General features: G+C 35.3%; 1 protein-coding gene across 2 annotated transcripts in view; it reads left to right on the top strand.

Annotated features, from left to right (window-relative positions):
* The window catches only part of SLC9A9 (solute carrier family 9 member A9), a 169,168-nt gene that overhangs the window by 26,101 nt on the left and 120,421 nt on the right, over positions 1 to 22,646 (top strand). For both annotated transcript variants that reach the window (XM_008491051.2, XM_030456173.1), the window contains exons 5-6: positions 11,305 to 11,420; positions 19,698 to 19,803. In XM_008491051.2, coding sequence (XP_008489273.1) covers positions 11,305 to 11,420; positions 19,698 to 19,803 — 222 coding nt within the window. The remainder of the gene's footprint in view (positions 1 to 11,304; positions 11,421 to 19,697; positions 19,804 to 22,646) is intronic.

The raw sequence follows: 22,646 nt of genomic DNA, 5'->3' as shown, positions 1-22,646 counted from the left end.
TGTTAAAAAGTAGAATTTTTTTACAAACACCTCTTTTTTTCCTTATCAGAAACATTCTTCATGCATTTACAAGGTAAATCTTCCATGTGAAAGCAGCTAATACCTCACAACTGCATTTCCATTTTATCAATTTAATTATTATTCATTTGCTTCACCCAGGAAACATTTAAAGCAATCTTCCACTTAATCATTTCAACTAAAAGCTACAGTAGTAGCTTTGGATTATAAAGATTGTCAAACCTCATCCTGTAGACTGGAAAATTTATTTGTTAAATAAGACACACAACCATTATGAAGACCCTGTAATGGGAATAGCATGACCTGTAACTGGGCATGCCTTGGAGTTTAGAAACGTGTCTTTCATGAGATAAGTTCAGTCAATTGTCCTAAAGATGTTACTTCCACTAACTGTTCAGTCATGTTGTGGTAAAACTCTCTTTTATACAGCTGACTTGTGCCTGTCTAAGTCTTCTTATTCTGACCCTAGTGCTAGTAGAATAAAACACCATTTTTCAGATGATCTGCCTTCAGGAGAAAGGAAATTAAAAAACTGGAGTGAAGTAGATCTTGTCACATCTGTAGGTTTATGCTAGAGGCTCAAACATATATCCTACAGGAGTCTATAGGTTTATTTCCTACAGAACAGAAGGAATAAGCAATAGCTTCCACCTTCTGTCTTCTACTAACACTAACTAAACAAATGTCCTGGCAATTGCTGTGCTTAAACAGGACTTGTCCTTGGTTGCTATTACCAAGAAATACAGGTAAAGGATAGAGCCACAGAATGCACTGCTGTGTGGTTGGGGTTTGTGCAGTATGAACACCATTTAAAGTAGAAAAAAAGCCCAATTTCTACATAGGGTTTATTACAGGGTAAAAATCTGTGAGGCAGAAGTCTATGAATCACTCTGGTATGGACCAGTTGTGACAAGAAAACAACATGCACTCTGAAAATCTAATATAGGCTTGGTAGCATGTACAAGAGGTTTTCGTTTGCATTGTCATTCTTTACCCTGAATTTACCACTTGCTTTTAAACATACTGAAAAGCACAGGATTTAGGAAATTACTTCTTTAATCCCATAACTCACTCTCCCCAGAAAGAACAGTTGCCTAGTGTGTGATAGTTTGGCTATTATTAGTCTTTTCCCCAAGGGTTTATATGTGAAAGGCTGGAAAAAGTTTGCCCTCTTGAGACTGAAGGTAGATATTTTTGGCAACCAATCTGGCAGAAATTTTTGAGGCCTTCTTTCAGGCCAGTCACTGGCATGAACCTCAGGCTGCCTGCAGAGTAGGGACCGGAATAGACAACAAATTTAGAAACATAAGTCATCTTATTTCCATGTAGTTGCCCAGTATTCCCTCTTCCACTATTCCCAGCGCTCCTTAGCTATGGTAACTAACTGACCTAACTTTGCCATACACACTTGGGGGTGTCAGAGAGAAAAAAGTCAAATCTTCAATGCAGCATTATCATTATCATAATTAACCATAATTTAAGATCTGTTTTAATGGATGCATATTGGATGCATTTTAATATAAAAATAACAAAATTAGAGCAAAGAAAGAAAGCAATAAAGAAAGAGCTATGTTCTTTGGGTTTTATGACGCAGAACCAATTACACAGTGTAAAATATAGAAATAAAATATCTGGGTGCTTACTGAACGATGTATGATACAGTAATATAAAGAGGTTGACGAAACCATAATTCTCATAACACTGCAGACTCATAACTGCCAACTCAGCTTCTTTACAAGTTATGTCAATTTTGTAATTACAGCTTCAGAAGCCAAAATCTTATTAAATGTGAGTGTTTTGAAAGAAAAATACGGTAGCACAATAGTGGGCATCTTAGTGGCTGCTGCTATATTTAGTGTATAAAAAGAATATTTATATTCTTTACTATTTTTCTATTCAGCACACCAATTAAGGACTGATGTACAAGCAGGAGATGCCATTATTTACCACAAGTTTAGTACCAGTGTTTCAAAGTTCAAGTCCTGCTGACTCATCCTGAGTCATATCAAGACAGGCACTTTTCTCCCTGCAGAAGTTATTTAGTAGCCTAGAAGCTCCCTGTTTCTGAAAGTTTATCACACTAGTTTCACGTCCTATTCAACCTGCCTGTAAGCCTTTCATTCAGTTATTTGAAATTTTTTTTACAAGAAAAATAGTCACTGTTTTCAGTTGACCAGTGAACATCATTGCATACTCCTAGAAATCTCTAGAAACAAGAGCTAGCCTGGACACAAGTTAGTTTGTCATTCTCCTCCATCTCTGTTTGCTTTAGCAAGGATGCTGTTTACAAAACAGAACCAAACATAATGCGTTTGTTAAAGGTTGGATGGGTTTCTTTTCTGGAACACACACACATTGATTCTCAGACTTTCAGAGTCTAAGGAAGAAAATCTGGCACAAGACTGAACCATACCTCATGGTGTAACCACACCCTGTCTTAGAAACATGACACAGAGATGGTGTTCTTGAAACTAGCCCAAGTAGATAACCAAAAAGCTTTAAGCTTTAGCAAGGTCCGTCCTAAAATCATCCAATTATTTAATAAATAAAATAAATATATTTAAAAGCTATATTACAAATTAAATGTCCATCTAGGGTACCTGGCAGTCTCCACCTATGATATGGGTATGAATTCCATTTGTGTTGTTCTTGAGCACTAGTATCAATATTTGACCAAGTTATTCAAAAAAAAAAAAAAAAAGCTAAAATTGTTTCAATCATGTTTCTCTATAGTTCATTTCATGTTCTATTTTTAAAGCAGGTTATTTTCTAATCTAATCAAAAACTGATCATAATTATCTTTTAATGGTAACACAAGCTCTTTTAAAGGGAACATCAGGTGCTTCAGTGAAAACATACTGTAACAGATCCTTGCAAATAGAAAATCATGAGGATAATGGATTTTGATGGGAAATGTTAAAACGTAAAATTCAATATAAGTACTGCATTTTTAAATATGGGGCCAAAATATCACTGTTCCAGAGTCTTGGGGGGTGTCATTCTAGAATTTGGAGAAGAGCTGAATTGGCACATAGATTGATAGCAGGGCAGTTTCTAGCAATGTTTCTCTACTTGGAGAGGGAGTTCAAAACGTTATTGGTTCTCATTTCCTTGTCTCAAAATACTTTTCTTCTGAATTTCTGCTGGATCAGTCCTTCTTTTTTCCTTTTAGTTATTCAGATCTCTGAGGTTTGAAGACTTTTCCTAAGCAGGTCTTTTATACTAACATTCTAAACTGTCCTGTTCTGATTTTGCTGTTACATGGAGTTCTGAAGAAAACTCATATAACAGGTTTTTTTATACAGGGAATGTTCTTGAGGTTGAATAGAAAAGACAAAATGATCCTCATATATCCCCCTGTCAATACAATAATGAGGTGATACCCAGTGATATTAAAACTTAGCATACTTGAAGCTGATCAAAGATGAAGAAAACAGATACAAACTTTTGTTCTCGGTCACAGCTAATCTGTGATACTTAACGCTATCAGATGTTGTGAAAGCCATGGATTTAGCAGACTCTTTATTAAAGTCAGACATTCATATTGATAATGAGATGGGATTAGGGGTTTTCACATTTCAGAGTACAAAGCACCCACGCATCTGAGAACTAGAAAGCAGCTTCTCTTATAAAAGGTAATTTTATAATTGGCTGCAACAGGTTTTCTTGAATTTACAAAAACTCTTGAATGTTTTGACAAGCTAAATTCTTCAGAATATTGGCATACTCTTGTAGGTAAAAGAGGACTGTGCATGGTATGATTGCTATAATAATGATAATCATTGAAATAACACATTGAAATAATTGGTGAACTGAATTAATTACTGACTGAACAAATTAGCCAATTAGTGAATCTGATTTACCTGACATCCTGACTTTATGTTTTAGTTCAGTATGTGACAGTTGTGTCATCTAAGAACACGGAACTATTGACATTTAATTACATTGTTTTTACCTCCTGTAGGTAAGACTCTATCTTATTTTCAACTGTAAACCAGGTATTTTCAATCTCTTTGTTCATATGAAAGCTTCTTAGTGTTGGCTAATATTTTTCTTATTCAATCACCTTCTCTACAACAGTGATTTAGGTATTTAGAAAATGATCTACCATCTACCATCTGGAAAATCTTATATCTGACTTTTTCAGATTTCATTTTTACAGGCATGAGCCTATCTGTCTTTAAATATGCATATAAGACAGTAAATTATTCAGTATCTATTGGAGGTCCTCTCAATTAATAACACTGAGTGCAGTAAATCTTGAGGTAGTGCTTAAATCTTTGTAGTGCAATAAAACATTCAGTGGCACTATGATTTGGACACAGTGCAGCTGACAGGGTTGCATGGCTCATTTGCCCAAGTAATTATGAGACTGGATGCATCACTCAAAGATCAAGTGCAGCAAGTCATTGCTTTTTCATTCCAAAGAGATTCAGGTTTTTATGTATATAATGCATAATGGCTCTGATTTAGACAGAGCTCAGAAACACAGGAATCCTGAGGCTGTGTGACACTCATTAGAGGAATATTGAAAACACATTAAATAACACTGCTTAGTTGTGAGCTCTGGTCAATTGGTCTGTATGTATTTGATGTAAAATGTTGTTAAGCTATAATACAGTAAGGGCTATTTGAAAGTCAGTCTGAAAAAGAGAAGGTTTTTTGTTTAAAAACAAAGAAACAAAAATACCCAAACCAACCCAAACAACAACAAAAACCCCACAACCTGAAATACCATTAACTGACAGTTTCCAACTTGGTCTGGTGACCTTGACTAACTTTTCAGCTTAGCTTACAACCTTTTTTTTTACTCCTCCCTTACTTTTCTGCTAGATTGTTAGCATAACTCACCAAAATCTACAATCGCATCCTAAAATTTTGAACCTGGGCAAACATGTTTTTCCATTTTAAAGGAAGGCATCTATCTATCTATCTATCTATCTATGTCAATAGGTATTTCCCATAGCCTCATGTACTACAGAAAACTAATCAAAATAAACTTGCTACTGATATGTAGCACTTCTTCACCTTCTTGAGGATGTCTCAATAGGAAGTCAGTTTTAAGTAAGGAAAGGTTCAGACATTTGGGCTTTTCAACAACTCTGGTGTTCTGTATAGACTCTTTCAAGCCAGTACTGAAGGAAGCATTAAACAAAAATAAGTCTGGTCTTTCCTAAAGCCAAAGGACTTGGATTATTCCAGCATAACAGCCTTCCAGCTGGGTGAAGATACAGCCAGGGTACAGCACCCTTGGTTCAGCACCCACTGAGCTTGCTTTCCGTGACCCAGCAATGACACTGACACAGCCCTCTGCTGCCAGCTCAGCACCTTGCTGAAGCCCAGGGCTGGATCTCTTTCTCTGTGTTGCCATTGATCCGCCCAAGTTCAGTGCAAGGACAGTCTCTCACTTCAATCCTGTACCCATAAAGCTGGGTTGTAGAAGCTAAGATGAATACTTTAAAGAGTGTTTGTCTTTGTTTTTCTGCCCTCAGATTTATGGAGAGAGCTGGGCTAGCTTTTCTTCATCTACATTTAGCGTCTTTGTTTGAATACCTCTGAACCATTTCCCCAAAAATCCAGTACCACAGGAATATTTAATGAGATAAACTCCCTACAATACATTACTGAAATGCAGCCTTTCATACATACATCTTATCTCTGGGGTGTAAAGTGTGTTTCTCATTCATATTACTCATTTATTTTTCTCATTCATGGGTTTCTCTTCAAACGAAAGATAATCTGTGACTAATAAAAAAAAAATCTTTGTGGTAAATCTTTCTCATTGCTTGTTGGGAAATACTAAAAAAAAAGTGCTGCTTACCTCACCTGATGTCCTGCCAGGAGCACAGCTGTGCTCACTTGAACTGCTTGTCAGATCTAGAGATGCTAAAGCTTTGCATATAGTTCTAATACTCAGCTGTTGACCTCTCATTGTGTGTCAGGTAGCCAGGTGTGCAGTGGATTTGTAAAACCAGTTATTTTCCATTCTTCCATGTATTTCTGTAGCCAAAGACATTTTCTTCACGTGTTATTTATTCAGAATAGCTTGAGGTAAATTTATTATGGTTTTATTGTTACCTGACACACTTCACTGAGGTTTTTTCCTGCTTTGTTTAGTTAGCAAATGATATATTGAAAAGAAACACCATGATAATACCCTTTTCTAGTGACAAAACTGATTTAAACATGACAAAAAGAATATACAAGTCCACAGAGCCCTCTGAAATAATGGATAGCTAAATCATCTGATGTGAAGAATTCCACTGTACAGAAAAGTTGTAAGACTATATTGATATGGTAGAAATAGACAGATCAGAATAAAAGCATGAGTATTTCATTTTCATCTCTACTATTTATGGATTTCAGCATACATTTCAAATTCTGACTTGTGACTTCTTATTACTGTTGTGATATAGATCACCCAACCACTGTCCTACTTCACACATGAGCAAGAACAAAATAAGCTATGTTTCCTATTGCTGCCCTACTAATATTGCTATTCCTTGTATAAAGAAAGACAACTCATTTTTTTCATATTTTGCTGGCATGGTTACAATCTGTAGCTATGTTCAGGGTGGCTTCAGGGTGCCAGATAATTATGGCTAGATAGAGTCAAATTATTTAGGGAGTAAAAATATGAGCTGAAAAATTCTATGACATTTAGAAAACATATTTGGCAAGGAAGATTTTGTTACAAATCTCATTCGTGATCATTAGCACAGTTACAAAACCACTTTAAATATGAAATTATAATTTTTAAACCTTTAACACAATAAAGATTGTTAGCAGTGAGATTCAGCAGTGATCTTGCACTGAATAACAACACTGAAGAAAATAACAACTGCTGATTAAATCATCAGGCACATGGGACTGTCTGTATTGAGGAGATGGTGTATTGTACATCTCCACTTAGCAGTTTCTGTTACTTTTTTATTATGTCCCTTACAGCTTTAAATTAAGACTAGATTCTTTGAGAACTGATAAATTCTTCCTTTGAGTTTGATGTGAGGATACAATTACTTATCAAAGAAGCAGCATCATATAAACTAATTTGCTAGTATGCATTTATTGCCATAAGTTAAATCCCACAAATCTTTCGAGGTAAAAATATGCCTGTATGATGGTACCAGGTAAGAAGATTTGTACTGAGGTTTGATTCCTGAAAAATCCTGGGGAAATATTCAACTTGGCATCATAGCACCTATCCCTCTGCATTAGAGCAAACTGGTAAATTGGGCTGCTTTTACCAGATGCATTTAAATACAATACAGATTGTTGTTATGGATTTAGATGGATTTTTGTTATGGATTTAGATTTATGCTGATTACTGGCATATTTATTATAGGACGTCTCCATCCTCATATACTGCTAAAGTTCATCTTTCCTATCTTGATGCCTACAGTATCTATTTCCTTCACACACGTGGCCTGATTCCATTTGTGACTCTTCACAGTTCTCTTAAAACTGTTCTCCTTGCTCTTCTCTGACAATTTCTTTGCATCTTTCCTCCAGCCTCCCCACTCTATTCTGCATCAGACATACCCCACTTGCCACTACTTTAAAACTACAAATGGTCTCTCTTTTACCAGAATTATGCTGGAGAGAAGTTTTACTATTTAGAACTTTCTCAAAAGAGCTTCTGAAAAACCCTCGAAGCAGTTGCATCCCTGTTTAGATCCCTTCTTAAAACCACACATTAATAAAGGAAATATTTGGAAAAAAAAAAAAAAAAAAAAAAAAAAAAAGCCAGAATTCTCTTGAGTTCCATCTAAAGGTCTTCCAGAGCATTTAGACAGTTTCTTGTGTAATAATCACTCTGTAAAATCATTAGGAGAGTGCTCTTTTTTTCCATCCTTTATATTTATACAGGAGTTAGTTCAAGAATGTCCTAATCCCAGAGTAGCCTTCCTAGAGAGCAGCTAAATAAACACATTCACAAAACTTTCAGCTGTACCCAGACAGTCTCCTTTCCTCAATGCATGGCAATAAAAGATCAGTAGCAGCAGGACCACTGCAGTAAAAGACCTGGACCTTTTAAATAATGGAGGTTCTTTCCCCCTCCTTTTGTGCAGGCAAATTTTATTGCAGTCCAGTTCAACATTGCTCAGAATCATTAAAACCTTTCAGAACTTTTGTTCTGGTGCTTCATTGCCCATTAATTACTTTGATGTTTTGTCTAAAGTTTGCTTTGTGGTGTTGTCCTGAGATTTTATGTGGTCTACTTGCCAATTCATACTGGAAATTATGGTAGTTAAAGCTCAGTTTCCCAGAAGATGACTCTTACTCCAGCAAGTCAAACATTTATATGGCATCTCCTCTAATTTGTAATGACAGCATTGTATGTAGCATTTTTTGGAGATTAGGTCTTTTGTAAGAGCCAGAATTGCATAATCTGGAAAATTCTGAATTCTCCTGTGTTTCATTATATTACTGTTTGTTTTTTTGTTTTTTCTGTTGAAGTGGCAAATTACTTGCTCTAACTTGATGCGTGCCTCCCCACCCTTTCAAAAAATTTGTTTAAGGGTGGAAAATGTCATCTCCTCTGCAGCAAATATAATCTGAGTTTTATTCTTCTGTTGTAATTCTGTTTTAATATTACAAACCCACAACCAAATCAGTTACTTACAATTACTATTTGCAATATCAAACAATCACTAGGGATAAAAATTAAGTGTAGCAGCTCCGAGGATTCAGATTTTCAACATAAGTAGAAGTCTTGTATCTCTGTCAAATCATAAATGTGTGCCTCCTTCTTCTTGTTCCTCAGAATACTATTTGCTACTTCATTTTGGGAAAATAAAATAATATCTCAAGTGGCCAATACAGTATTCTAAATTATGCACTCTCCACAGTATAAATGCAAAATCCAGACAAATACAGAAAACAGAAGTTATTTTATAATGCTTCTTATCAGAGAAATATCATGTAGAACATAAAGGTCCCATAGCTAGAGGGGCAACTACTTTTCTTAACAACTTAAAATATAATTTTAAATGGTATATTAAATAAAGTTCCTTTGCAAGTGTATTTTAAGGTGAAGATTTTCAAAGCCACAATGGAAACTAGAATTACATTGATTTGCAACTCTGCTTCTTTTTCCTTTATGCAGTCCTAAAGATCTCAGTTCTGTTATAAAAGTATTTTTAAAATAACATTAGTATTCTAGGGCAGTAAGAAAGTAAAAAAGTAAAGTACAAAAGATTATTTCACAGGCAAGAATCAGAAAGATGGAAGTACCCTCCTACTATACAGATTCATAGCTCCTGTTAGCCTGATCTGTATCAATGCCTTTCACTATATGCAACACTTTTCACCAGTGCAACAGTGAGCACTGGAATGCATCATGGTGGGACAGGAGCTTTTTAATATATTTTTTTTTTCCTCATCTATATAACAAATGGATTGTTGAAGATGAGTAAAGCAGTCAGATTTGCTGAAACCTGGTGGGTGTAAAATTGCTAAAAATAAGCTAGGTCTATTAAATAATATTACAGCAACCCTAAAAATCAGTGTAAATTGGGGGGTTTTCATTTGTTGTATATAATAGCAATAGGAATATCAGCTTTGCCTCTTTTCTGGGGATTAATGTCTTGCTACCTTAGGCTTTCCCTATTGGATTTCCATTAAGAACAGTTCTGTTGTATGGTACTGAATGATGTCTGCTGGATGAGGGTTAACATCTCGCTGATTAAATCAGCACTGTTGTTTAGTCTGATCTTCAGTTTTATTTCCCTTCTCTGTGCAGCCAAGAACTGAGTGGTATGCAAGCTAAGGGCAGGTTCTGTAAATTTTTTACTGTACTAATCTTAATTCAGATCTCCTGTGTCAGTGACAGAGTCCTGAACTCAGATTTGTACAGACAGTAAGTAGAGACATACTGAAAATATTTAGTAGTGTGTAACAATGCTAAAGACCAGGATGATGTCTACACACTGGCTGTTTAAAGAATTATCATAACTAAGCCTACCAGATAGTGAGTTTTATTTCTCATTTAAAATATTTTTAGGTGGGTCAGAAGAATATCTATGGTCACAAGTACAAGCAGGTTTAGGCAGCTGTTTCTAAAAGACGCGCATGCTCTCGTGTCCATTCCTGTTGACTTTTGAGACATCTGCAAACCAGGACAGCAACATCACTGTCAGTTTTTGAAGAATCTATTGCTTAAAGGAAACGTATTTCTCCTGCCTAACTGCTCATCATCCTCTGGGACTGGAGAGAAAGCAGCTCATCAACCAGGGAGACCCAGCACTGGAGAAACTGTTTTAGAACTATTGGTGGCTGTTTGATAGGCAGCTTATGTTAATACAGACACAAACCCTTAGGACCACTGTGGAATTCTGTGGTGACCTATTTGCATCCCTCTTATTGAAATATTAACTAAACCTCAGACCATCTACAGCTTGGTAAAGTTCCTGAAAACAATTTGTCATTGACTCTCAAGCTGTTTAGTAGAACTTTATTTGCCACTCAGATCTTCTGTATTTATATGACTTTAGAAACATCTTAGGAACATAGGTCTGGTCAAAATGAAGCTAAGTATGTGAATGAATGTGGCTCTGTTTAAATTGTGGTTTTTTTTAAAGTCTGTAACTAGAAGAGCACAGCTGTCAATTTATCTGTTAATGGAAACGGTATTAAATAGGATGGGGTTTTTATTAACTGAATTGGAAATGTGCAAAAATATAAAAGTCTACTACAGGTTCTAACAGCAAATTAATTCCTTTTAAGATATTTCAAAGTTCTTGTTAGAATGCACATCTCTAATAGCAGTACCAAATTATATAAACAAATTATAACATTCCCTGTGAAACTACTGAGCATTTAGCAGTGCATTTTAAAGGGTGGCTTTGTTGCATCACTGTCACTGTGAATTAAGTATCTGTCTCATTTGGAGATCTTATATGGAACTCTTAATAGTTGATAGTAGAACTGCCTTTGTTTAGATGTGCTACAACATTAGACACATTTGTCTTAATAATGTCTTCTTAAGCTCATACTATCCTTCCTTTTGAAAAATAAACAACTAAAAGCATGCTCCTCTGCTACCAGAAGATGACAATTATTCAGAAAAGTCTTTGCTTTGGAAGTGCCTGTGATGTTTCAATAGAATACCATTAACAGTTGAGTAGAAAACAGAATTTTTATATGACTGCAGTTTATGTTCTCTATTTGTGTTACATTTTTTTAAAAGAAGCTGAAGAAAATAATACCATGCTTAACGCTGTGAATTAAGCATGAGGGTTATATAATCTGGCTGAATGTCTGTCTTACCTTTTCTCCTGACAGGTTGATAATGTATGGTTTTGTGAAGGCCATGGTACATATTGGCCTATTAAAAGGATGGGAATTTCACTTCACTGACTGTTTGTTCTTCGGATCACTGATGTCTGCCACAGATCCAGGTATCCATTTAAAGTAAACTACATTTTGCAGAGTCAGGAGAGTAAGAACATAACAACTGCATGTAGTATAGAAATATTCAAAGTCTGAGTTCTTCATTTTTTCATTCCCATAGATCTTAAATGTCCAATATGCTGATAATCTTAAATCGAATTAATGCCAGAGATCCCCTGTGTTTGTTTTAGTAACCGGTTTGCTTAGGTTTAGCTCACAAACTGTACAAGTGAATTTGCTGGGACGACTGAGAAAATGTTGTTTTCCAGTTTTCAGCATACCTTTCTCTTCATGACTGATACAAGAACTTGAGTAGCACTTGAGTTTCATGATTAATAACTGTAGTGTAACAAGGCAACCAGGTGCCCCTAATTGCCAGGGAGTGAGCATGAGCTTGTGTCTCAGGACTCACCTTTTATTGGCCCCCTGGTCCTGCTCATGCGCAGTGGGGGCCCACCCTAATTGGGCACAGGTGGGCTTGACACAAGCTCATGCTCACTCCCTGGCAATTAGGGGCACCTGGTTGCCTTGTTACACTACAAATAACCTAGACATTGCCTTCATGTGTGATGTAACCCACTTTAAACATACAGAGAATTTAGCTTTCAGATTTGGTCATACAAATACTGTTTATGAGGTATCAGTTTACAATCTGAGTGCAGCATTTCATGATAAATACAGCTCTAAAAAGACAGACACCAACAGATTGACATGAATTTGTAGATGTGAATTTAAAGCCTACAGTTACAGTAAATAGCCAAGCCTAACAAACAGATTTAGTGAATTTTGCAATCATAAATTACAGAATCACTTTTGAAGGGATGTCTGGCGGTCTAGTTCAGCCTCCTAATCAAAACTGGACTAACCTCAAAGCTAGCCTAGGTTTCAGAGATTTGTCTGGGTTTTGTTACATTTAAAATATTAATAAGTGTACCACAATAATTAAGAAAAAAGTGCTGCTTTTTGCATTCATGGGACAAGACTTAAGGAGGAGGTGAAAAAGGGATTTTTTTTTTTATATGCTAACAACAAAGAGACAAAGTAGAAACTTTTCAAGGGTACATTGAATTTTTGCAAAAACTTCACTTGAAAATGGAACAGAAAGCATTTTATGATTCACATGATATGCTGCATTAGTGAGAAGCTTCTCTGACAAATTCAGGAATAAATCTTTGAAATTCATGGCTATTAAAACAGATTACAAAAAGCAATATTTTTCTACTTTTTTTTTCCTTTTCTGTAAACAAATACTCAGTATTTAAGATAAGACTTTGTGCTTGTGATTTATCATTCTGAGGTTTTAGAAATACAGTATAAAACATTTCCAAAACTGGTTGTTGCAAGATTGCTGTAAAGGCTGAATTGTTATTTGCATATTAACCCAAGTGTCCAATATAGTGCCCCTTATAAAATGCCCTAACCACTTTTATAAGATTCAGCACATGATTGGAGCCTGTCCTCAGAGCAAGAGAAAAACATGGCAACTGAAAGGAAAAAGAAAAGCTAGGAAAATACATTGCTCTGGAATAAAAGGTTGCTTACAGCTTTCAAGTACGTCTTGACTGTGCTATGAATGTAGTTGATGTAGTTTCTTTTTCCATTTTCCAGTCCAATACTATTCAGTTGCACAAAAGAACATATTATTTTATGAGGAGAAATATTTAAGACAAATGCACTGATTTTTATTAAATCACCACTGATTAATCTGGAAAAATCATGAGGAAAAAAAAAAAAAGAGAGAGAAGCTCATCCTGAGTTGGAAGGAATAAGAATTAACAAGGCTTACTTTTCCCACATTTTTAAATACGCTTAAAAAGCTAACACTGCAGTTGACAAAACCACTTTAGCATGACAAACTCTCACTGATTAATACTCTTTGTAACAACTCTTCTACTTACATTGAGTGTCTGTGTATGTCCAAGAGTTATTTTGAGTTAAGGCTTGCTCCCTCTGTTGTATATTGACAATATTTTATACTACATGTTTTTTCTGATTTTATCTGTAAATTCCAGTCCCTCAAAGATTTAGAGAATTTTTAATTAATTTTTGTCTTAATTAAATGGTTGACATTACTGAAATTACCTAATTATGTTTTAGTGAACTATAATTTCATGCCATGTAAAGAGCTCATAAAATAACCAGAATTTAAATGTGATAGCTAACCTAAATATATATATATAAATATATATGGTAAAATGTTCTTAGTACTATAGAATTAGGATATAATAATAAATTACTGCCCCAAGATGAAATAATTAATTCCTGTCAGATTTGCTGCCTGATTTTTCATTTAATTCTTCATTGTGCAGGATTATAAACTCATTTCAAAAGACATTTAATTTCCCTTGGCTGTGGAAAGCAATTAACTCTCAAAAGATGTTACAAACTAATTGGTTGACTTGACAGAAGTTGCTTTGATTGAGTTCCTTATTTGTAAAAGTAAAGATGACTGGTAGATATTTACATGTTACATGAAGAATTTTACTACCAGGGCAGTAAAGTAACGTTTGCAAGCCAGAAGTTGCTAATATTGTCAAGAAGAAAGAAATAATGTCATATCACTCTGTAGGTTTTACTTCTGAGGTGTTCTTGAAGATCATGAATAGAGAGATTTTTTCATAAAATTAGTTCAGAAGAATTGCTCCTATGTGCTATGGGTTCCCTGATGTAGAAAACTAGCACTTGAACTAAGGAATTAATTTGTGACTGGTTATACTTGGGACTGTATTTTGCATTATGGAACTGTGATCCCTAAACATCTGTGATACTTAGGGATGCCTCAATAAACTCTCACATTCTAGAAAAAAGAGTAGAAACTGGAGACAAAGCAAAGCTAGTTTCAATGAATTATTCATTTTGCAGCAAAAGTGTTTAATTCCAACGGTTTATCATTTTCAGCAGTAACAGTTTCTTATTTCAAAACTTCAGGTGAGAAGTTAATTTTTAAGACAATGGATTTTAATATTCCCAAACTGTCATTCATTTAAATGTCAAACCAGTATTGATATTTTCTTTTATTCTGATCAATACATATTATTTACCATGTATTTGGGAAATCATCTCTTCTTGTTATTCCATCTATGTAAAACAGGACAGATTTCACTATTTTGCTGTCAAAAGGGTTTCTCTGGTGTTATTATTCAGTTTTGCTTTCTAATATAACCTGAATATGAAAAATTTCTGGTGTGATCCTTTCAAAAGAGATGGAGCAGCTCCTCCCTGTGTTCTTCCACGTGTCACTCATTGAGAGCAGCAAAGAGAGTGTGGTAAAGGTGCTGGTGTGGGGAGTGGAGTTCTCAGCCCCTGAGTACTGGGGTCCTGCAAAAGGAAATGGCCTCATGTGTGACCTCAAAGATATTGTGGCAACAGCTTCCCTCTGTGGTTCGAAGCAGACACAGCAATAAGCCCCAGCAATGGCCTGCTTCAGGGTACCAGAGAATAAGGCATAATGTGAAATGGCAGAACAGAACTGGTACAGGCAGGAGGAGATTTGACCTCTGCCTTTACCATCAAAATATAAATGGAAAGAACAACTTTGGCAGCTGCCTCAGCTGTTGTTACTAAAAATCTGTGCAACGACCTTCCTATCCAAAGGAGTTTCATTTGTCTATAGCACTTCTTTTTTTTAAGACTTTTCACATTTCAAGCATATAAAACAGATTTTCCTTCACAAGCTTTGCTAAAGCATGGCTGTTGCTGAGCTATATGAACTTTCTTACCCTTGGTCACATAGATAATCACAAGGCTCTTCTCTGAGGTTACTATGGTTACAGCTGAACTGTTGATGTGAGTTGCACATCACTGTTATTGATAAAATTGGATATTTATCAGAAAGAGCAGTTTACGTTTCTCATAAAATTAAATAATTTTGCATTAAGAAGTTGAATTTATGAATTATGAATATAGAAGGTAATACATTCTCTGTACTGGTTATATAAGACTGTATATAAATGTGGTTTTAACAAAAATATTTTTATGCTTCCTTCTTATTTACCATTGAACTAAACTGGCAGTGGTGTGACTGATTAATAGAGAAAGGAATCTGTAATTAAAAAGGGAATTGTTAGTTTTAGAGAAAAATTTATAGAAAATTTAAGTGAGATTTCTTTTATGTTATTTTCTCCCCTCTGATACTGCCTCCCCAGAAGGATTTAGGTCCATGCACTATGAAAAATATGAATAGGTCTAGCCAGAAGACTGAGGTGCAATCATATGAGTACTTTGTGTAATGGTCTGATTTATTTCATGAGTTCCTTATTCTTTCCAAACATAACAGCAAAGAAGTACTGGATACAGCTAGTAGACAAGATTGCAGTTTGCTTATATTTGATATACACACTTTCTACAGTAGGTAATACTGCAATTAATGATAAGCCAATTTTTTTTATGTATGTCGAAAGATATTTTTCACAAATCAGCTCCATAGACACTTGTTCTGACTCAGGTACAAACAAAATCAAGCTAGGCTTGGCATCTAACAGATGTTACCATAGTCCATGAACTCAAGGAAGAACTGAATCAGATTTCTGTTGGCACAAGTACATGAAAATCTTAGATGTTTCACTATTTCATGCTTCCCATAGCTGAAATTTTTAATGAAGTTCACAACCTTTTCTGAGTCAGGCACTCTGATAATAATATGGTATTTCTATGGTGTCAGTTTTCTACTGCCACAAAAGATGTTTGTTTGCTGTCCCCAGTGACCCATCCTTCTAGCTATCTAGTTCTTTACCATCCCTATCTTTGTCCTCATATGCTTAGATTGAAATGAGAGATGAGGAGATGCTTTGTACAAGGGTGAAAAGTAGTTTTGTTTCTATAACACATATTTATTTACTGAATTGTACAAGTCTTTGCATGGTTAGCACACAAAACCCAAGCCCTAATTACTATTGCTCAGAAGCACCTTAGGAGGCCAGGGAGGTTGTACTAACTGCAATGGGCTGTCCACTTAGCTCTGCAGGTTCTTACAGACCAGGTGTCACTGTGATATAGGATAGCAAGCACAGAATTTTAAAATTCTGAGTTTTAAGTCATCTATTAAACAAAGCATGATGTGAATACTTTGGACAATGATGACTATTCGTAGGGTATTATTCTGTTCAGAGTGTAATTTAAATTAACTTTCTTCAATAGCAGAGTATCACGTCCCTTTTAACATACCCATTCTCAACTATTTCCATGGATTCTCGTAATTAATGAAGGGAAATGTGATCCTGAGGAAATAACTAGAAGATGGTTGGCAAAACAAGGGGAAAATGTTTTATTGAACTCTTAAATAGGGTGGATGTGCTGGAGATAATGAAATTTCCTGTTCTTATGCAGATAATATTTATCATTTTCATTAATGAGTTGGCTAATGCAATAGAGGATGCTTTTTTTATATACAATACTATGCAGAGAGGATACTGTAAACACTTTGAGAAGCAGGATTAGAACTCAATATGATTCTTGCATTGATTTAAAATCAAAGATAAATGTTACCCTTAGAAAAAATCAGCTTCTTAGACAGAAAATAAGAAATGACCATTTACTGCTGAAAAGATTTTAAAGTTTACAAGCAAAAATTGTCATTGCTACAATACATAGCAAAAATAAAACAAAACAAAACCCCAAACAAACCCCAATCAATCAAACAAACAAAAAACATAGCATCTTTTCACTCTATTTCTTGACAACAGGTGTCAACTGCAGTACTTGGATCTGACTTTTGGCACTGTGTTTCAAGAAAGATATGGACTGATTAGAAGTGAGTAGAGGGCTAGAAAACATTACTGAAAGGACGAGATTGTAAGAACTGCATCAGTTTAGGAAGTAGATGTCTAAAATGAGTCTTTGAATAGGTAGAATGTTGCTGGAAACAAATAGAAAGTAAATGTGACAATGTATCTGTGTCTCCTTAGGTTAGAAATGGAAAATACAGAATAGGAGAGGTAGGAGGGGAGATTTAGGTTTGACATGCAGGAATAACTGCATTTATAAATTGTATGAATACTGAAGAGCAGGGTAATCTCTAGTGGGATTTGTGAAACCAGCATAACTTCTGTTGTTAAAATAGATCTGATAAATATCTGTTAGCAGTGGTATGGCTGGAGCATGATGTGTCTTGGGCCAGAGAAATACAGGGACAGAGCAAAGACCAGAACCTTAGTGAGGAACAGACAGTGCTGTGAAGATCTAATAACCTCCATTGGAAGCAGGGTTAGAATAGAAATAGAAGATATTATTTCTATTAGAAATAGAAGATACTTTCTGAGAACAGAGTGAAATGGGGAGTCTCTCCCAGAAGAGGCAACTGAGGCATTGCTGTGTAGCTTGCCTTATTATTTTGCTTTCATTTGAAAAAAAATTAAATCAGACTTTTGGCCTAGAGTTGGGATAAAATGCAAGAGGTATCTGTTTCCTTCAGAAGCAAGGAGGGAGAGGAATGTGTAAGCATCTGTCTAACTGGCTTGGCCTGCTGCACATGCATACCAAGAGTACACAGGACTGTGATTACTATTGGCTTTTACTTTTGTCATCACAGGGCCTATTAATGTGAGCCCAAATTAATTAGCTAATATGCAAAGGCTGGAAGTGGCAAATAGTTTTAGAAAACAAGTCTGTTGTTTTGCCAAGGACATCCAAAAATGGGAGACTAAATTAGGTCTACATTTAGCACATTAAGGCAGTGCCACTGATGAAATAAAAACCTGAATATTGATATTGGTGAACCAAGAAAACATCTTTTGTTAACAAAACTTCTTCCTACACTTTTGAGCTGTTGCAAGTAAAGAACTTTTTTCCTAGTTTAAATTTTAAGTGCACTGGGAGTAGGTGGGCAAGGTTACCAAGATGGCTAAATATAACCAGCTAATTTAAATATAGCTATATCAGCAAATGTTCAGCTGCATGTATCTCCTAAGTTGTCTTCTCTAGAATAACACTTCAAAAATCTTCAAAGATAACACATCAACAGAGATCACTGACATAAAATCTCACAGGAGAACTGAGTATTTTGGGTTTATGAACTGAGTTTTAGATTACACAGATATTTAAGTGCCATTTAAAAAAATCTTACCAGTAATTATTTCAAAGTTGCAAGAAATGTATTAGAAAAAGCACAATCCATGTTTTTGTGTGAATTATCAGCAGTCATCTCAAAGCACAAGTGTATAATTTCATTTCCAAAATGTCAGATGTTGACACAGCACCCCAGAGGCACTCCTAATCTTTGGAATTCCTGGGCTATGAGGATTGAGTCAATTGCACAATTATATACTAGAATAAGCACCAGTGAGGCACTGAGCACATAATTTTCAACCATACAATGCATAATTTTTAACCATAAAGCTATTAGGGGCCTATATATTAAATTTTGTTTGAAAAGGGAAAGTTCTACTTCATCCATACACAGGGAGAATAATAATAATAATATCAACACAGTACATAGACAGCCTTCTTCATTTTGAGATTATGGAGTACTAGATAGATAGTGGCAAGGATTGTGATCCTCCTTTTACAGGTAAGGAAACTGAGGCATAAAACAGCTGAGGCATTCTTTCATATCTGTAGGACTTAATTACATCAATATGAGACAAATGTCTAAATGCTGCTGAGGATGCGAGTCTAAATTATTTGCCCAACTTCATTTTAAATTCGACACGCTCTAGGTTTTCATCCATTGCACTACTAAGCTAGAAAATCAAACATAGCACATAGGGAAGGGACTTACATTAATATGCTGCAGGAATCTTAAAATATGTTACAAGTATCAGATAGCCTGATCTGGATGAGAGGGCCTAAAGGCTACCGATTTGCCTCACTTACACTGAAGGTCGTTCTGCTGCTGTGTGGGATAGGGAATGAGGTAGTTACACGTATTCCTCATGGAAGGTGGCTAACAGGTGGGTAAGTGTTATTATATCCTTCTTAAAGTTAGTAAACCACTACTTGCATCGCACACAAAATCCGTGGCAAAGTGAAAACAGTGTTTCCAGCCCCCTTATTTCTCCTTGGTCACAAGATCACAGTCCTTTATGCACAGTGAAATATGCTGTAACATTTTAATTTATGCATGATTCCCTGTTTGACAGGAAAAGTTCTCTCCTAACTCAGCTGATGCACAGAAATTCATTGACTTAATGGATTTAAAGATCTTATAAATTTCAATTTTTCCTATTTAAATTAATGTTACCTACTTAGGTAAAGGACCTCTCAAAACCTGTATTACAGCACCTCTTTATTTCTTTAACAGCCAGAGGAATATGAAAATAACAAAACCACCTTTCTTTGCCTCCATACAGTGACAGTCCTTGCTATTTTCCATGAGCTGCACGTGGACACAGACCTGTACACGTTGCTGTTTGGAGAGAGTGTATTAAATGATGCTGTGGCTATCGTGCTGACATAGTAAGTACACCCACCTCCAATCTTTACTTGGTGAGATAAGGACAAGTTTTAATTGCTGATATAATTGTCACTGATACAGGTTCTGCAAGTATAGATATAAGATTTGAAGATTTCATTACAGAGATTTCTTGGTTTGTTAAACACCAGAATTCAGGTATTATTAATGGTCACTGTCTATCCAGAATACAATTTCAGCTCCTTTTCTTCTAACCAAGAACACAGCATGTTCTGTAAGATATGTAATCTTAATTTAACACAATTTCTTTTCTTATCTAAGCAAGATACTGGAAAAAAAAATGCTGAATGAGCACCTATGACATAAGGAAATTATACAACTGGAGACTTTTTTTTTTTTTCAATCTATTATTTTCCACTGTTAATACCACAAAATGGTACCCAGTAGCTCAGTTTATCAGCTTCTGCCTATTGAATATGACAGAACTGAAAATATGATCTTAAATTTATACATAGCCTTTTTCTTCTCAGGAGTCCTCAAACTGGTCACAAATGATGGACCAAAATTACACAAATATGTGCTGCACTAAAAACACAGATACTAAGTATAACATTTACAGGGTTTCAAGTTAACTCCACTCTACACGTGTGTTGTGCTTTCTGGATTATTGTTACAAATACAAATAAACCTCTCAGATAATGTTAAAAGTAACAGAACTTGGCAAAATCAAATGCCATTTTCTGGGATGCTTCACAGTAAGCCCCAATTCACTATCATCTTTCCCCTAAAAATAGAGCTTCTTGAACTACGATTCATCCTATACTTCAGAAAAAAATACAGATCTTACAGTCATTAAAAAATGAGCTTTATTTTTCAAATCAATAGAGAAACTTCTAACAGTTGAATTGCAAAAACCCCAAAACTGTTTCATGACGCAAAAAAAAATAAAAATAGTATTATTATTAATTTATCAATCTCCAATTATGAGTCTATTTATGTTTACCTACACTAAACTCCAAGCTGTTTTCAGAGCAAGAATAATATTTTCAAACATTGTCAATTGTCTAAGCACAGCATTTCATGATGAGATACAGCATGGCTGTCACATTCAGTGACTGTGGTTGGAATGTGTCACGTAGGACAGCATCTGGTACATCAGTAAAATGCACAAAATTAAGAAGTAAGCAAAGAATAGAAACCTCAGTTGACAAAACAGAAGAGCGTTATAGCAGCTATCAGATTTGGAAAGAAGCACGTAGGTGAGAAAAAGTCTGAGATTTTTTCCTCTCACTTGGCTGTGTTTAATAAAGGCCTAGGTGTTTATAGCTCATTTAGATTTTTCAAATATTAGTGCAAGCTTCCTGTAGACTGTGCAACAGTTCAGCTACAAAGCAAATCTAAAAAGAAAAGTTGTATGATACACTATGTGAGTCATGAGTTTCTAACCTGGGCCTTTGCCAGTACTCAGATCTAGGTTAGGACCCTCAGCCTGCACATGGATACAGAAAACTATGGGTGGGATGCCTGCTGCAAATGCTGACTCTTTCTTGAGTTTTGTTTGCTATACATGGGGGACTACAACATTTTTACTACAGAATCTCTTGTCACTGAAAAAATAGCGTATTTTTCTATCTATCTTGGCATCTGTTTTACATTTCCTTAATTTCTGGCTTAAATAATCAGCTTCCACACAAATTCAGTGTTTCTGCAACCTAACACAATCTTAATTCCTGTAGCCTTTTACTTAAAGCTGTACTCTCTGTTTTCATATGAATTTATTAAGTCCCATTTGTTACATGTTGCTGCAACTCTGTAGAGTCACTGTGGCCAGCTGCCTTCAGAACTACTGATCAAACACACAAGTTCTCCAGGCCAAATTAGCAACTCTCCTATAGGTCAGGTCACCATAACGAACACCTGGCTGATTGTGATAATCACAAAATTTCATTTATACTGTGCTATTTTAAGATAATCTGTGCAGAAGGGATCACTGGGAATCAAACTGACAGGGCTGCTGCAGAAAAGCTGACAAGCTGTTGTTCCTCTGGGAGAGCTGATGCAATCAAAGGCCTCTATAAGCAAGGGTATTGTGGATGTAGCAAGGATTTTCTCCCATTTAAGTAACTTACAGAGGGGTTTACAAATGTCTCCTTTGAATAAAAAACCTGAGCACAGAGGAAAAAAAAACATTTGCAGGAAAATGAGAATTTAAATGTTCAAAATAAGTAATATTTGAGCCTGTCAATTTATTTAAGAAAAAGCCAATAACAGCCCTACATGACAATACTTATTAGATGACTAACATGACAGCTTTACCCAGAAAAACATATGACTAATTATGCCACAAATATTTCCTGCGTATTTTGTTTTCCTGGAAGCTGACTTGGTATCTGTGTCTGCTTTCTGTGTCTATTTACAATATCAGATTTACCTGTAGAAGAACTTTATATATGTTAAAATGAAACAAACAAACATGTAGGAAGAAAAGATATTTAAATTTGCTCAAAGAGCTTTTAAAGATACTTATACTCATTATGATTAGACGTTGTTTCACTATTTGGAATTTAATTTTAGACAGCAGATTATGGCAAACTTTTATAAAAATCTTTTCAATCATATTTTTATTACAATTTTTAAGAAAGAACAATTTTCAGTTCTTCTGACATGCTGTATTTTATCAACAAGAAGTTAACTTGAGCTTATTGTGTAGCTTTCAGAATGAAATAATATAATTTAAGATTATTTTTATTGTATCCCTTGTATTATGATATGAATATATCATGTATATACTGCATAGAATGACTTCGTTTGCTTTCTTGGGGGGCGGTCTATGATATAGTGAATATGTCATAAATGATTCCAGGTTATAGCTTTTTTACCACTGTTT

Source organism: Calypte anna, chromosome 9 (genome assembly GCF_003957555.1).
Source record: "Calypte anna isolate BGI_N300 chromosome 9, bCalAnn1_v1.p, whole genome shotgun sequence".
NCBI lineage: Eukaryota > Metazoa > Chordata > Aves > Apodiformes > Trochilidae > Calypte > Calypte anna.
This window is presented reverse-complemented; position numbering and strand designations above follow the sequence as displayed.